General features: G+C 46.1%; 1 protein-coding gene across 2 annotated transcripts; it reads left to right on the top strand.

The window, feature by feature from the left end:
- The first annotated feature begins 405 nt into the window (after nucleotides 1-405).
- LOC123047136 (protein TSS) lies at nucleotides 406-12,955 on the top strand. 2 transcript variants are annotated; one of them, XM_044470623.1, is made up of 23 exons: nucleotides 406-663; nucleotides 1,318-1,379; nucleotides 1,728-1,820; nucleotides 2,054-2,126; nucleotides 3,907-4,203; nucleotides 4,288-4,346; nucleotides 4,479-4,610; nucleotides 4,763-4,804; nucleotides 4,907-5,425; nucleotides 5,515-5,705; nucleotides 5,868-6,363; nucleotides 6,558-6,620; nucleotides 6,783-6,884; nucleotides 6,966-7,283; nucleotides 7,364-7,456; nucleotides 7,549-7,650; nucleotides 7,795-7,899; nucleotides 8,121-8,254; nucleotides 8,618-8,801; nucleotides 9,765-9,896; nucleotides 9,981-10,093; nucleotides 10,162-10,243; nucleotides 10,937-12,955. In XM_044470623.1, the coding sequence occupies exons 1-23, from the start codon at nucleotides 585-587 to the stop codon at nucleotides 12,596-12,598; spliced, it is 5,133 nt and encodes a 1,710-aa protein (XP_044326558.1). In that variant the 5' UTR covers nucleotides 406-584; the 3' UTR covers nucleotides 12,599-12,955. The 2 variants fall into 2 exon arrangements, 1 of the variants encoding a protein (XP_044326558.1); XR_006422805.1 differs by having other exon boundaries at nucleotides 407-663; nucleotides 10,170-10,243; nucleotides 10,937-11,019.
- The last annotated feature ends 836 nt before the right edge of the window (nucleotides 12,956-13,791 follow it).

Genomic DNA, 13,791 nt, shown 5'->3' with positions numbered 1-13,791 from the left:
ACGCACCAGCCCGTGACGTGTTGGACGTTGCCTTGTCCCGTTTCTTTCACCTTCCCTTCCCGTGCAACTCGCGCGCGCCACCCCGTTGCGTGCAAGTCCCTTCGGCTTGGCCGCACATGAGGCTAGGCCGGGCCGTTGAGCGAGCGGACGGACGATGCCAAGGCGCCACACATGTCGCCACGATGTGTCAAGCCATGTACTACCGTGCTCTGCGTGCTGCGCGGCGGGGCCCCGGTGCATGTGACCGGAGGCGTGGGCCCGCGGGTCAGGCGTCGGGATGGAGCGCGTGCGGGCGGGCGGGCGGACGGGCGGGCGATCGAGAGGCCAGGATCGCGCGGGCTCGATCGGATGACGGGATGAGCCTCGGCCGGCCTCCCAGGCCGCTCATCCTATATCCTCTCCCCCCTCGCCCGCGTTTCCAGTCAGCTCCCCTGCTTCTTCTTCCTCCTCCTCTGTCTCTTCTTCGTCCGTCCCTTGCACCTCGGCCTTGGCTTATCTTAAACCCCCTCCTCCGTCATCGTGTGCGTTCTGTCGGGGTAGATAGAGGAGGGGCTCTCTGAGGGAGTGAGGGAGGGAGGGCGGCAATGGCCCCCAAGCATGCCGGCCGTGGCAAGGGCCGGGGCGGCGGCGGCAAGGGCGACCGCAAGAAGAAGGAGGAGAAAGGTACAGATACACCGACGGGATAACTTATCTCCGCGTGCCCGTACATCGTTGTGTCGTCCATAATCGTCGCCGTCGTCGAGTCCGTCCTCGGCGGCATTGAATTGCTGTTTTTGGCGATGCTGCCGTATGCCCATATTTGTTCCACTGCTTTACAATTTTGCGCCCGCATAAAAGGTAAAAAAGACGGGCAAATTAGTAGCACGAGCAGCAAACAGTAATCATGTCTGTTCTTTGCTCCATCTCCCATCTCTCATCTTTTGCTTTTCAAAATCGCTTGCTTTCCGTTTCAAAAATAAAATAAAATCACTTGCTTCGATTCCTGGCTACTACGACGCTTTGCGCCAGCTGAATTGAAGGATACGCCGCCCCGCCCAGCCCCTTTCCCCGCTCATGATTAGTTTTCGCCGCGCCCGATGCTCGTTCCTTTTTTTAGCTTCGAATTACGATGCCGGTCCCGTTTCTTGGTGCAACCGCGCGCCGTGGGGGCGACGTCAGTTGGGTCATGCGGTCCGCGAGGGCGCAGTGAATTGCGCTCGCGCGGCCGGCCGGCCGTGGAGGCTGCTCTGACCTCCATAATTCCAAGCATTCTTGTTGCTGTTGTTGCTGTCGGTGACGATGTCTGAAGCTCTCCGTCTCTCCTCGTGTGTTTTGCAGTGGTGCCGAGCGTGGTGGACGTCGCGGTCACCACCCCCTACGAGTCCCAGGTGACACTCAAGGTATGTATGCATTGCCATGGCTTCTTCTCCCACTCGGAAAGCTCCTCAGCACGACAATGAACAGGACAAACACGAGCTGAATATTTTCCAGCTGATTTTGGCTGACATGTCTCTGATTCCGAGCACACCGATGCCTACAATTTACGTACTCTGCAGCAATCTCCATGCCGAGATGCTCCCTCCCTCCCTCCCAGTATTCTTCTGTAGTTTAGGCTATCTCTGTAAGAAAAGATAGCATTGTTTACACACGCCTCACAGTGCGTATCCAGCAACAGAAGAGCAGTGAATATCTCGAGAAATATGTATGGTTTTTGTTCTTATATTCATGCGCGTGATTCGTGTGTGCAGGGGATATCGACGGATCGCGTGCTGGACGTGCGGAAGCTGCTGGCGTCCAACGTGGAGACGTGTCACCTCACAAACTATTCACTCTCCCATGTGGTAATGCTTCCTTGGCTTCACTCGTCTTCACCTTCCTTTCCCTTGTGCTGCTAGCTCTGGACGGCCCAAATTCATTCATTTGCAGGCTGTACTAGCTAGCTAGCTAGGTGCTGCTCCAACATTTTTGGCAGCAAGCTGCACTGCTAAGCAAATTAATCAGCCGCAGCTTCTTCAATTGTACTACCATTGTTCACTTACCTACCTACTTTTGGGATGCATTTGTGTTGGTGCAGGTGCGTGGGCAGCGGCTGGAGGAGGGCGTGGAGATCGTGGCGCTGAAGCCGTGCGCGCTCACCATCGTGGAAGGTAGGTGGCCGCCGGACCAAACAATCTACTACCTGCTGCACTCTGTTTTGATCTTCGTCAGATACAGACGCCAGCAGTGGTGAACTGAATGCACGCTGCTGCTGTTTGTTTCTTGTTCCTTTATGTTTCTTTTGTTCTGGCGCTGTCGAAAGGCGTCACATGGATTCGCGCTCGATCCGGCGGCTTGCACGTACGTAGCTGGCTGGCTGGCGTTACTACAACAGGAGCACATACGTTAATGCTTGTGCGGAAGAAGCAACGTGCAAGTGGACAAACGCGCATAGGCATAGTTGTAGCTTGCTGCCATGGACGCAGCGTCTAGAGGTTCGTATGTAATGTACTGCATGTGCACCCTCGTTGCTCTGTGTCCCACAGTCCATCGCCGATCAACCAACGGACGAGCTTTCCCCCGCACACTCGTGTTCACAGGAGCAGAAAAGCACGGGGTGGTTTTGCTGGATTGTGTAGAGTTTGACTCGCCGGTCGACCGGTGCCCGCGCCGCGCGCGTCGTCTCGTCTGCCTGCCTGCCTGCCTCTCTCGGCAGCCCGGGGAGCCCATTGCCATCGCGGTGCCGCCCTCTCGAGCTCCGACTGGGGCGGCTACGGTAGAGAGCTTTTTCCGGCACACCAACCAGTCGTGCTAATACTACTTTCTTCACCGACGTCCCTTTCCGGCCGCCCCCGATGGCGTCACGGCGCACGGTGATAGCTTCGGGAGTGCCGATCGAGCTCACGTACGTACGGTACAGTGAGTGGTTGAGCGCCGCGTGCGAGAAGAGAGAAGTGGTCTGACCAACATGGTACTTAACGCCTGTTTAGTGTGCGATCGGTCTGGTTGGTTGGTCAAAAACGCCATTGTTTGAGGTCGCCTCCTTTTCCCCGTCAGCGAGAGCGACCGGTGCTGCCGTCGAGTGCCGATTAGTTTGGGAGGGAGGGAGGGAGGTGGCGTTTGGACGCACTGGGAGGGGCATATTTTCCACCTGATGCCAAGTCCACCTTCTTCTCTTAAGCAGCAGACTAATCACGCACACTGCTACCTATCTTATCTCACGCTAGCATCATCATATAGGAGTAGTATATACTATCTGGGGTGGAAAATGCAGCCTTGTGCAGCTCCTTTGTCCTCCCTAACCTATCCAACAAGTACGTATCTCATTGTTGGAAAATAAAGGAAGTGGTATCTGGGCGTTGGTGCGCACAGGACAGGACAAAGCTGGGCGGCTCTTGGAATCAGCGGTCGGTGTGTTGGACTGTTAGCTCCAGTGGATACTAATTAATCCTACTAATCCTGTGAGGCCGCACTAGCTTGCAATGACTCACCAAGTTTACTACGTCGGGTATCTTAATCTTGGGGTTCGGTGCCAGTGAATCAAAATTGGTGCATTTTCTGGCTTGTTGACAAAACTGCACATCTCCTTGCAGACTTGGCCCTTATTTTTATCGGATTTGCTTCTTCTATGTAATTTTCCCTGTGTTTAATCTGCTCCTACCTGCTCTCATTTAGCTTCTTCAATTTGCTTGAAGCTTCAGTTGGCAACTACCTCCATTTCCCCCTAAAAGCCATTTCAGAATTCATTTTTGGTTAGCCAGTGTTTTTTTTAAAGAGCCACTGGTTTTTTAGGGGTCTCACTGTTTTTTTTAGACTTGTTGGTTAGTCGGTGTTGGGCTAGAATGTTTTTTTGAGTCAGTGTTGTGCTAGAATTTAGAGCCCAGCCCAAATGTAACTGTAGGCCTTCGGTACTGACCGGGCCCAGCAACGGCTTTCCTTTCTTGTGTGCAGAGGAGTACGCGACGGAGGAGGCCGCGGTGGCGCACGTCCGCCGGCTGCTGGACATCGTCGCCTGCACCACCGCCTTCGCCAAGGCCAAGCAGCACAAGTCCTCGTCCAAGCACGCGCAGCGCCCCGCCACGCCCCCGTCCCCCCCACCCGCCTCCTCCCCCGGGGCCAATGGCGTCGGCGCCGGCGAGGCGCCCGCGATTTCGGAGGCGCACGACATGCAGGCCATCGGCCCGCCGCCCAAGCTCGGCGAGTTCTACGACTTCTTCTCCTTCGCCCACCTCACCCCGCCCCTCCACTGTAAGCCGCATTTTTGATTGGCCGTGGATTCTCTGATGGAGCCTGCTTTTGTGGGTGGGGGATTGACTGACTTTGGGCGTGCAGTTATCAGGAGGAAGGAGAGGAACGGCGCTGCCCAGGACGGCGATTACTTCGAAATCGAGGTGTGTGATCTCTCTCCCTCGCTCAGAGCACTGGAATTCGTTTGGTTGGCCCTTTGAAGTGATCCAACTCTGAAATGGGCAACTACACTGTGACCATACACATCACTGAAGGAATTTTGTTATGTGCCCCAGGTGAAGGTTTGCAACGGGAAGCTTCTGCACATAATTTCCTCGGTCAAGGGATTCTACCTGGTGGGGAAGCCGCACACCGTGAGCCGGTCCCTGGTGGACCTGCTACAGCAGCTCAGCAGTGGATTTGCCAATGTTAGTAAGCGTGATTCCACACGATTATCACCAATGCATTGCCTGCTTCGTTTCTATTCTTATCTTTAACTTTGCCGAGTACACTTCGGTACCCTACATTTCGAATATCGTATGTTTATCTAATATTGGTATCTGTTATTTGTTTCATACAGGCGTACGAGGCACTGATGAAAGCTTTTGTGGACCACAACAAGGTGATTGTCTTAAATACTTTCATTTTTCCTGGTTATACTAAAGATTGAACCAATGTTAAATCTATTGAACTTATGATGGTGATATGTTTCTTGCATCCTTAGTTTGGGAATCTACCGTTCGGCTTTCGTGCAAACACATGGCTTGTTCCTCCTGTATATGTGGACTCTGCTACAAAGAGCCCAGCTTTGCCGGCTGAGGATGAGAACTGGGGTGGCAATGGAGGTGGCTGCGGACGAGATGGAAAACATGACCGGAGACGGTGGGCAAGAGAATTTTCTATTTTGGCTAGAATGCCATCCAAGACCGAGGAAGAGAGGGTGATCAGAGACCGGAAGGCTTTCCTTTTACACAATCTGTTTGTAGATACAGCGATTTTCAGAGCTGCGTCGACAATACGGCGGCTGGTTGATACTAGTCCACAAACTGGTCCGGATGGTTCGTTAGTACTTGAGGAACGTGTTGGGGACTTGCATATAACTGTAAAGAAGGATGAGGCTGATGCTAGTTTGAAGTTGGAGGACAAAGTTGACAGAGTTGCCATCTACCAGACGGATGCTATGGATATATCACAAAGAAATCTTCTGAAAGGTTTAACCTCTGATGAGAGTGTCGTTGCTAAGGTGATTGCTTGCTACCTTTATGATTTACACACTTAAACTGTGTGCTCTAATATTGACTGCTAAGTTCTGTCATCTCGATTTCCATGCAGGACTCTTCCACGCTAGGTGTGGTGATTGTTAAGCATTGCGGATATACGGCAACAGTGAAGGTTTCGGGACGCACAAAGAACAGCAGCGATGGCAAACAAACCAGTGATATCTCTGATCATCTTGATGAAATACCTAACATCGATGTGGATGATCATCCAGATGGAGGTTCTAATGCCTTGAATCCTCACAGGTTTGATATTTTTTCTTACTTACATGCTTGCTTAGTGATAGGCTGATAGCTTCAAGATTTTATTCACATACTTGCTCATCAGTCATCACTAGAGGAATTTTCCACATTCCACACTCAATGTTGTTTAACAAACCTTGTTTTCTCTGTGTGTTCTTTTTTCAGTCTAAGAATACCACTGCCGAAAATTATCAACCCAGAAATCGTTGCCAGTAACCAGCACCTTGCATCTAAACCACATGTTGATAATTATGCGAGGAAACTAGCATGTACAGTACTTGAAACCAGCTTGAGGAAACTGGAGAACACCCCGAACAAAAATCCTAGACGTATCAGGTGGGAACTTGGGTCCTCCTGGCTCCAGCACTTCCAGAAAAAAGATGCTTCCATTTCTGAGGACAGTGAGAAGAATGCAAAAAAATCTGAAAAAGATTCATCTGTCAAAGGTCTCGGCAAGCACTTTGAACAATTAAGAAAAATTAATAAGAAAGAAAGCACTATTGAAGATGCTAAGACTGTTAAGGAAGAATCTGATAGCAACTGCCTGCTGACAAATGGTACGGAGAAGTCTGAAAATGTAGTATTTACCGAAATAAGGAACCTGATTACAGAGGATGCTTTCTGCCGCTTGAAGAGTTTGGAAGCTGGCCTTCATCAAAAGGTGATTTAACTATACGATTCCACACTTGTTTTAGAATTTCCAAGTGCCATCAGTTGACATGTTCTGTCTTAAAAGAATTAAATTTATGCCCGATGCTATTTGATCTGGATTGACAGAGCACAATCGGTACTATATATGAATATGTTGGTGAAACTCTGATGCACTATTACGTAACTTCATTTTTCTTAATCTAGTCCCTTGAAGAGCTCACAAAGATGGCCCATAAGTTCTATGATGATACTGCACTCCCAAAGCTGGTAAGCGTTCTCATACTCCAAGTCTTATGTATTTGGAAAACCTTAGCTAAAATCCACAGTTCTGAGAGTCCATATTTAAGATATTGCTGTCTTGACACTTTCTTACATACTATTTGATTCCCAAACTGAATAATTACTTTTCTCTGGGACTGATTTCTGCAGGTGGCTGATTTTGCTTCCCTTGAACTTTCTCCAGTGGATGGAAGAACGATGACTGATTTCATGCATACAAGGGGACTAAATATGTGCTCATTAGGCCGTTTGGTGGGTGTAAATACTAGTCTTAATTGCTTTTGCTTCTATGCTAGCAGGATAAACTCATGTTCTTTTTCTTCAAAATATCAGGTAGAGCTAGGAGAGAAGCTCCCACACATCCAGTCAATATGCATCCATGAAATGGTCATTCGAGCCTTTAAGCACGTCATTCGAGCTGTTATTGCAGCTGTTGATGACATGCAAAATATGTCTGCGGTTATAGCCGAGACTTTGAACATTTTACTGGGATCTCCAAGATTAGAAAATGATCTTGATACAGATGCTAATGAGCATAACTTGCGGCTGAAATGGGTAGAGAGCTTCCTTTCTAAAAGATACTGCTGGACACTGAAAGATGAATTTGCGCACTTGCGGAAGCCCATCATTCTGAGAGGCCTTTGCAGCAAGGTACATACTGTAAAGTGAGATTTGCAAACATTCATAGCTTTTCGTTTCCTGAACAGCATACTAATATATCTGTTGATCAGGTTGGCCTTGAGTTAGTCGCAAGAGATTATGATATGAATAGCCCAAACCCGTTTGACAAATCCGACATTGTCAACATAGTTCCTATATGCAAGGTAGCATATTACTGAAAGTTCAGAACTATTTATGTCTCGTCGATTGGGTGTATTGTTGATTAAGTTTGCTTTGGCATTGTCTTCTCTTCCAGCATGTCGTCTACTCATCTATTGATAGTCGAAACTTACTAGAATCATCAAAGATGGCTTTGGATAAAGGAAAGCTTGATGATGCTGTTAACTATGGAGCAAAGGTATGCAGTGGTCAACCTTTTTTCATGTCTTCTCTGTACATCATCTAACTGCTGTGCTACAGTTCTTGCTGCATATTTTTTAATTTTAGTGAAGTCATTGTCTTGTCATCTTTATGTACTAATATACTCTCTTTTCTTTTGAAGGCCTTGTCCAAAGTTATAGCTGTTTGTGGTCCATACCATCGGCTGACTGCTAATGCATACAGTCTTCTTGCTGTAGTTCTTTACCATACTGGAGATTTTAATCAGGTATCTAAATGAACTTGGTTTAGGTTGCCTGTAATCTCTGTTGGATGCTCTGCTTTGCGCAAATCTGTTTTGCTCAAAAACCACTCTGCTATTATTATTGTAGTGAGCTGCATAGTTTGTCATTGATAGAACTCTGCAAGCAAATAGAGACATGTTGGATAGCACTTTGTGAATATATTGGAAGTTGCAGTTCTTTACTACTATTTGTTCTTTTGTTGTAGGCAACTATATATCAACAGAAGGCACTTGATATCAATGAAAGGGAGCTTGGTCTTGACCATCCGGAAACTATGAAGAGCTATGGTGATTTGTCAGTTTTCTACTACCGTCTCCAACACATTGAGATGGCTCTGAAGTAAGTGTTGTTATAGGCGTTCGCTTGTGGAAACATGAAAAATTACAATTATGACTGGTTCTTAGATAGTCTATATGAAATCCACAATGTTATTGTACTGATATATTTCTTCCCAAAAAATGGTTAAGCAGCATATATGTTGCAAGTAGGATGTGGCCATTTCAGCTTTTGTTCTGCTGTACTAGGCAGTGTGTGTGCTGTTTTGTCAAATAGCCTGTGACTGGAGGTGTGTTTACTCATGAAGTGACTATGGGAACCTGTTTGTTGGATAACAATCATCTTTCACATATCATCCACCTGTTTTCATTTCTATTCTCTATTTTTATTAACTTGTATTCCTAATGGTATATTTTCCTCTTGAAGGTATGTCAACCGTGCACTTTATCTACTTCAATTTTCTTGTGGGCTTTCACATCCAAATTCAGCTGCCACCTACATAAATGTGGCTATGATGGAAGAAGGTATGGGAAATGTTCATGTTGCTCTAAGGTATTTGCATGAAGCGCTAAAATGCAACAAGAGATTGCTTGGAGCTGATCACATACAGGTATTTTTTTTTACTTACCATGTTTTCATTAGTCCACCTAAGGCTTACACAAGTAAACGACGAAATGTATTTTTTTTCTTCGAATTGGTCAACGTACTCTAGGATACACCACTCGTAGAGATCAGCTCTGTACTTACATCTGTTTAATACAAAATACTCCCTCCGTCCCAAAATTCTTGTCTTAGATTTGTTCAAATACGGATGTATCTAGTTACGTTTTAGTGTTAGATACATCTGTATCTAGACAAATCTAAGACAAGAATTTTGGGACGGAGGGAGTACGTTATTTGAGCTTTCTCCTGCAGTAATATTTCTCTAGGATTAAATAGCAGTACTGGAATGCTTATCTTATAACAATGGTGATGTAAGACACCACTTACAATCAGTACGGGATCAATTTCTTCATATAGTTAAATTTGTCTAACCCAAACAACGTTTCCAGAAGTGCTCTTCCACCAATATTTCTGTAGAAATGGCATTATTGTACTAAAATGCTTGTCTTACAGCATAATGTGCATACACCTATATCGTATTTAGACATGTCATATTAGGCTACAACAATGCACACAAAGTCCAACTTGTGATGTTGCTTCTCAAGTTTCTGGATATTCCTCTCTCTCAAAAAAGTTTCTGGATATTCCCTATTGCTCTCCATCAAAGGCGTGCCTAACTTTTCATATTTTTCTCAACAAAACTACTCAGCGTCTTCCAGGTTTTGAAACGGCATTTTTTTTACATAGAGGCAATATCACCATGCTGTTCTTTGGTTCAGAAAAAGATTTGTATTACTGTAGCTCTGTGCTGTCATGTATCGTTGAAATGCATCTAGCAAAATATGCCCCTTTATATATTGGAGAAATACACCAATTTGTTTGGTGTGCATGCACATTTGGATTCATGTGATGTACACAATATGCACAAAATCCGGTTACTAAATTTGTATCACTTTTTTTTACCAATCAGACTGCTGCAAGCTACCATGCCATAGCCATAGCCCTCTCCATGATGGATGCGTACTCCCTAAGCGTGCAACATGAACAAACCACCTTACAGATACTTCAGGAGAAACTAGGAGACGATGACCTTCGAACTCAGGTTCTTTTTCTGTGAACATATGAAGCTGAAGACCAAATATTTTAATGTTCTCTTGGATTGTTAAACATTACTTTCCTGCTGCAGGATGCTGCTGCTTGGCTAGAGTATTTCGATTCAAAAGCATTAGAACAACAAGAGGCCGCTCGCAGAGGAATCCCAAAACCTGATTCTTCTATTGCAAGTAAAGGGCATCTTAGGTATGAATAAATTGTGTATTATCAATTGTAAACTGTCTCAATCTAGATTGAAACATTTATCTTTCCAGTGTATCAGATCTACTTGACTACATAAGCCCGGATCAGGAAAGAAAAGAGAGGGATATGCAAAAGAAGTGCAGGCGTGCAAAGGTGATTATAGTATATGTATAATTTTCAAGATTATCATTGTTAAAATGAGTTAGCAGAGATATGATTATTTTTCAAGATTATATCTGTTGAAGAATTCTGAGATAAGAGATTGGCGTGCAGTGGGAAGTTCAGAACAGGGCCGGTATGATAATTTTTGTAGGGGTGTTATGTATGGACCAATTAACATGTGCTAGTCAGTGATCCCTAGGCAGCTTATGAAGTTAGTATAGGTCTAAAGTTATGACTTATAACTGCCATAATAGACACTACAGTGGTACCAGCTGATCTTGCTAAGTTGGGTACTAACCAGAAATCACCGCAGGAACGTAAAATCTAATCGGGATATACCCATTTTATTTTGGTAAAAAAATCCTGTGGACATATACTGACATATATTTGGCTAAGCTTCCTGATTGATTAGTGCCATCTACTTGAAAATATTCAAGGTCCACCCATGAACTTACGGACCAAGTATAAGTCCATTTTGTTCTTAAATAGAAATTCTCTGCATATGTACACACATTTTATTCTTTATTGTACAATTAAAAGATTCATGAGTTGTGGTCACTTTTCTCTTGTGAATGTTTGCTTAAAGGTTCTGCTGCTACTGCCTAAATCATTATATGAAACTTCCATGTTGCTCATATTGCCTCTTACTTTTCCTTTTTTCACCATTTGTAATATTAAATGCAGAATAATACAAGAGCACACCAAGGTGAACCAGTTGAAGAGAAGGAGAACTTTCAGCATGACTCAGGATCTCTTCTTGAAGCAGACAAAAAGGATTTTCAAGAAGCAAAACTGGAAGCAAACCCTCGTGTAGTAGCAGCAGTAGCAGAAGAAACTTATGCTGTCCATGATGAGCTGAAGCAGGTAGATACTTTGTCACCTGAAGAGTATTCTGATGAAGGTTGGCAAGCAGCTACATTGAAAGGGAGATCTGCAAATGTGCGGAAAAAAAGCATCCGCAGAAGGTCATCTCTCACCAAATTAGTGGTTGATCGTACAGAAGATGGCCGCACTGCTTCTGCTCATAGGAGTGGTGTACAACCACAAGCAAAAGAGCATAAAGAGGAAGCTGTAAACTCCCCTAGCCAACTGTCATTTGGCAACTTTATCAGAAGTGACAAGTTGAATGGGGATCCCGTCATTACCGAAGAGAAGTCTTCTAAGGGTGCGTCTAAATCGGAATGGAAGGTAAAGCCCACAGGAATCAAGAGGCCAACTAGCATAGCTTCAAAGCTGGTATCATACAAAGATGTGGCAGTGTCACCGCCTGGCACAATGTGGAAACCAATTGTGGAACAGAAGGAAACAAAGGAGAAGGATAACGAACAAGATACTGATGTAGCACCTTCATCCGAGGAAGGAGATAGAAAGCTTATAGATGAAGAGAAGGAGAAGTCAAGTGATGAGAGCAGCAAAGAGAATGTCTCAACTCAGCCAGAGGGAAGCAGTCCCCCAGAGCCAGAGAAAGCTTCTGACAGCAATAGTGACGGAAGCTCATCTCCGGGCAAGAAAACAAGTGGAAGCAAACTTTCAGCCTCAGCACCTCCATTCAAACCTGGATCACTCTTATCAGTGTCCCATCCTTACAGCACAGTGGCAATATATGATGCCAGCGTTGTGCTTCAGCCAATCCCAAGTCAAGCAATGGAGATTCTCCCTCATGCTGTCGATACTAGAGTACCCCGTGGTCCTCGGTCCACCTTGTACTATCGTACTGGACATTCTTTCCAAAGGAAACAGGGTTATACACAGAGCCAGAGCACTATTCTGAGGGGCAGCACCTCCCCTCCAACCATGAACCCCCATGCTGCTGAGTTTGTGCCTGGAAAAACTGTGCAACAAACTGATTTGGCTGCAGGGGAACAAACTAATTCTGTAAGTGATCCAGCAGATCAGCAGTTGGCATCACATGCCTCAGATGGAGTGAAAGTCGATGTTCGTGAGGCAGACAAGGCAGGTCAAGTGGAGAAGACAACTCCAGGTAAAGTGAAGGAACGAGCGAAAGAGGCGACAAGAGATTCATACAAAGCAGAACTTGCAAGGCAGATTCTGCTCAGCTTCATTGTCAAGTCGGTCCATGACAGCTTAGGTTCGACTCGACCTCAACCGGACAGAAAACCAAGCGGGTCAGATGAAGCTAGTAACGAACAGAGCAGCAACGTAACCAAGACTGCCGTAAGTCCGAAAGAGTTCGACAAACAACCGAAGGCCGCCGAGGTGCCCAAGAGCGAGAAGGATACAGAGGGGTTTACAGTGGTCTCAAAGCGTAGGAAAAGCAAGCAGCACTTCGTGAACCCCATAAACGGTCTCTACTCTCAGCAGTCAATCTGCACTTCGGTCAGCTGAGAGGTTGCTGCGCTCCCTGAGACCTGCAAGCAGTGCAATGTGTTGGAAGATGGTATTGCTTACTTTGCTCTTATTAGGCGCTTGGTAGCAGAGTTTTGCCCTATATTCAGATGAACGAGCATGTTGTCAAACTGTACAAAGTTTTCCGCCGCCCCTTTGCCAATAATTTTTTTGTAATTTGAGGTAGCAGAATAAAATGGTTTCCCCTCCTTCCTATGGATGTACTATGTTATTATGACAGAATTATAGGATATAGTAGCAAACATTCATTTCTTCCAACACTCCAATGGTGCTCCTGAATTTGCTTTGATGATTTGCACTTGTCAAGTTGCCGTTGCAGAACATAGTTTTGCCCTATCCAGTTGAACGAGCATAGTCAAACTATACAAAGATTTCCTCAATTCCATTTTCGAATAAGTTTTATAACTTAGGGTAGCAGTAGTGCTGAATAAAATGTTTTTCCCCTTCCTGTATACTACCCCTATGTTATTATGACAGAACCATAGGATTTCCTTTGCTAGTCTGCACCGCCAAGTTGCCGTTGCAGAGCAGAGTGCGAGGCCGGAGACATCAGAGGTTTAGCTATAGTGTGATTGCCAAGTTAAGTAGTTTTTGGCAGGAGCGACAACTCATACCCTTCACACTCGTACGCAAGGGCACCCAAGCGCTAGGATTTCTCGTGTCTCCCGCACCGCCTCCGGTCTACCTCATCTCCTATGATCTTAAGGCCATGAGGCGCCTCCGGTCTACCTCATCTCCTATGATCTTAAGGCCATGAGGCGCGGTGGATCCCAGCCCTTGCCGGCCGGAGGGCTTCATTTTAAGTGTTTTTGAGTTTTATTAGGGTTTGAGGTGAAGGAGGATGCAGACTGCTGGGGCGATTGCTGCATGTCAGGCGTACCGAGGTGCTATGTAGTAGTAGGATGCCTTGAGCTGGGAGGGCCAGGGTTGCGATTGCCCGGGCGACACCGGCCTGGCAGTGCGCTTTTGCTTAGGAGCTCTGCCCTGACCGGTTGTGAGAGTCCGGTGTCAGACTCCCCCAAACCTCTCCTAGTTTGGGGTCAGTTTGTCGGATTTCGGACGTTATTGGATGGCTAAAAATGTCCGGACCGTCTGATCCGGATATTTGTGGTCGATTTGATGATCCACGTTGGAGTTTCCTATACCCCCATGGTCCATTTTTGTAAAGAATC

Source organism: Triticum aestivum, chromosome 2B, assembly GCF_018294505.1.
Source record: "Triticum aestivum cultivar Chinese Spring chromosome 2B, IWGSC CS RefSeq v2.1, whole genome shotgun sequence".
Taxonomy (NCBI): domain Eukaryota; kingdom Viridiplantae; phylum Streptophyta; class Magnoliopsida; order Poales; family Poaceae; genus Triticum; species Triticum aestivum.
This window is presented reverse-complemented; position numbering and strand designations above follow the sequence as displayed.

Bases quoted from the DNA above. Each gene is read 5' to 3' on its own strand.
- LOC123047136 (XM_044470623.1), top strand. From the start codon at position 585: ATGGCCCCCAAGCATGCCGGCCGTGGCAAGGGCCGGGGCGGCGGCGGC. The intron at 4,611-4,762 runs GTTAGTAAGCGT...TGTTTCATACAG, and splicing joins TCAGCAGTGGATTTGCCAAT to GCGTACGAGGCACTGATGAA. The intron at 4,805-4,906 runs GTGATTGTCTTA...TTGCATCCTTAG, and splicing joins CTTTTGTGGACCACAACAAG to TTTGGGAATCTACCGTTCGG.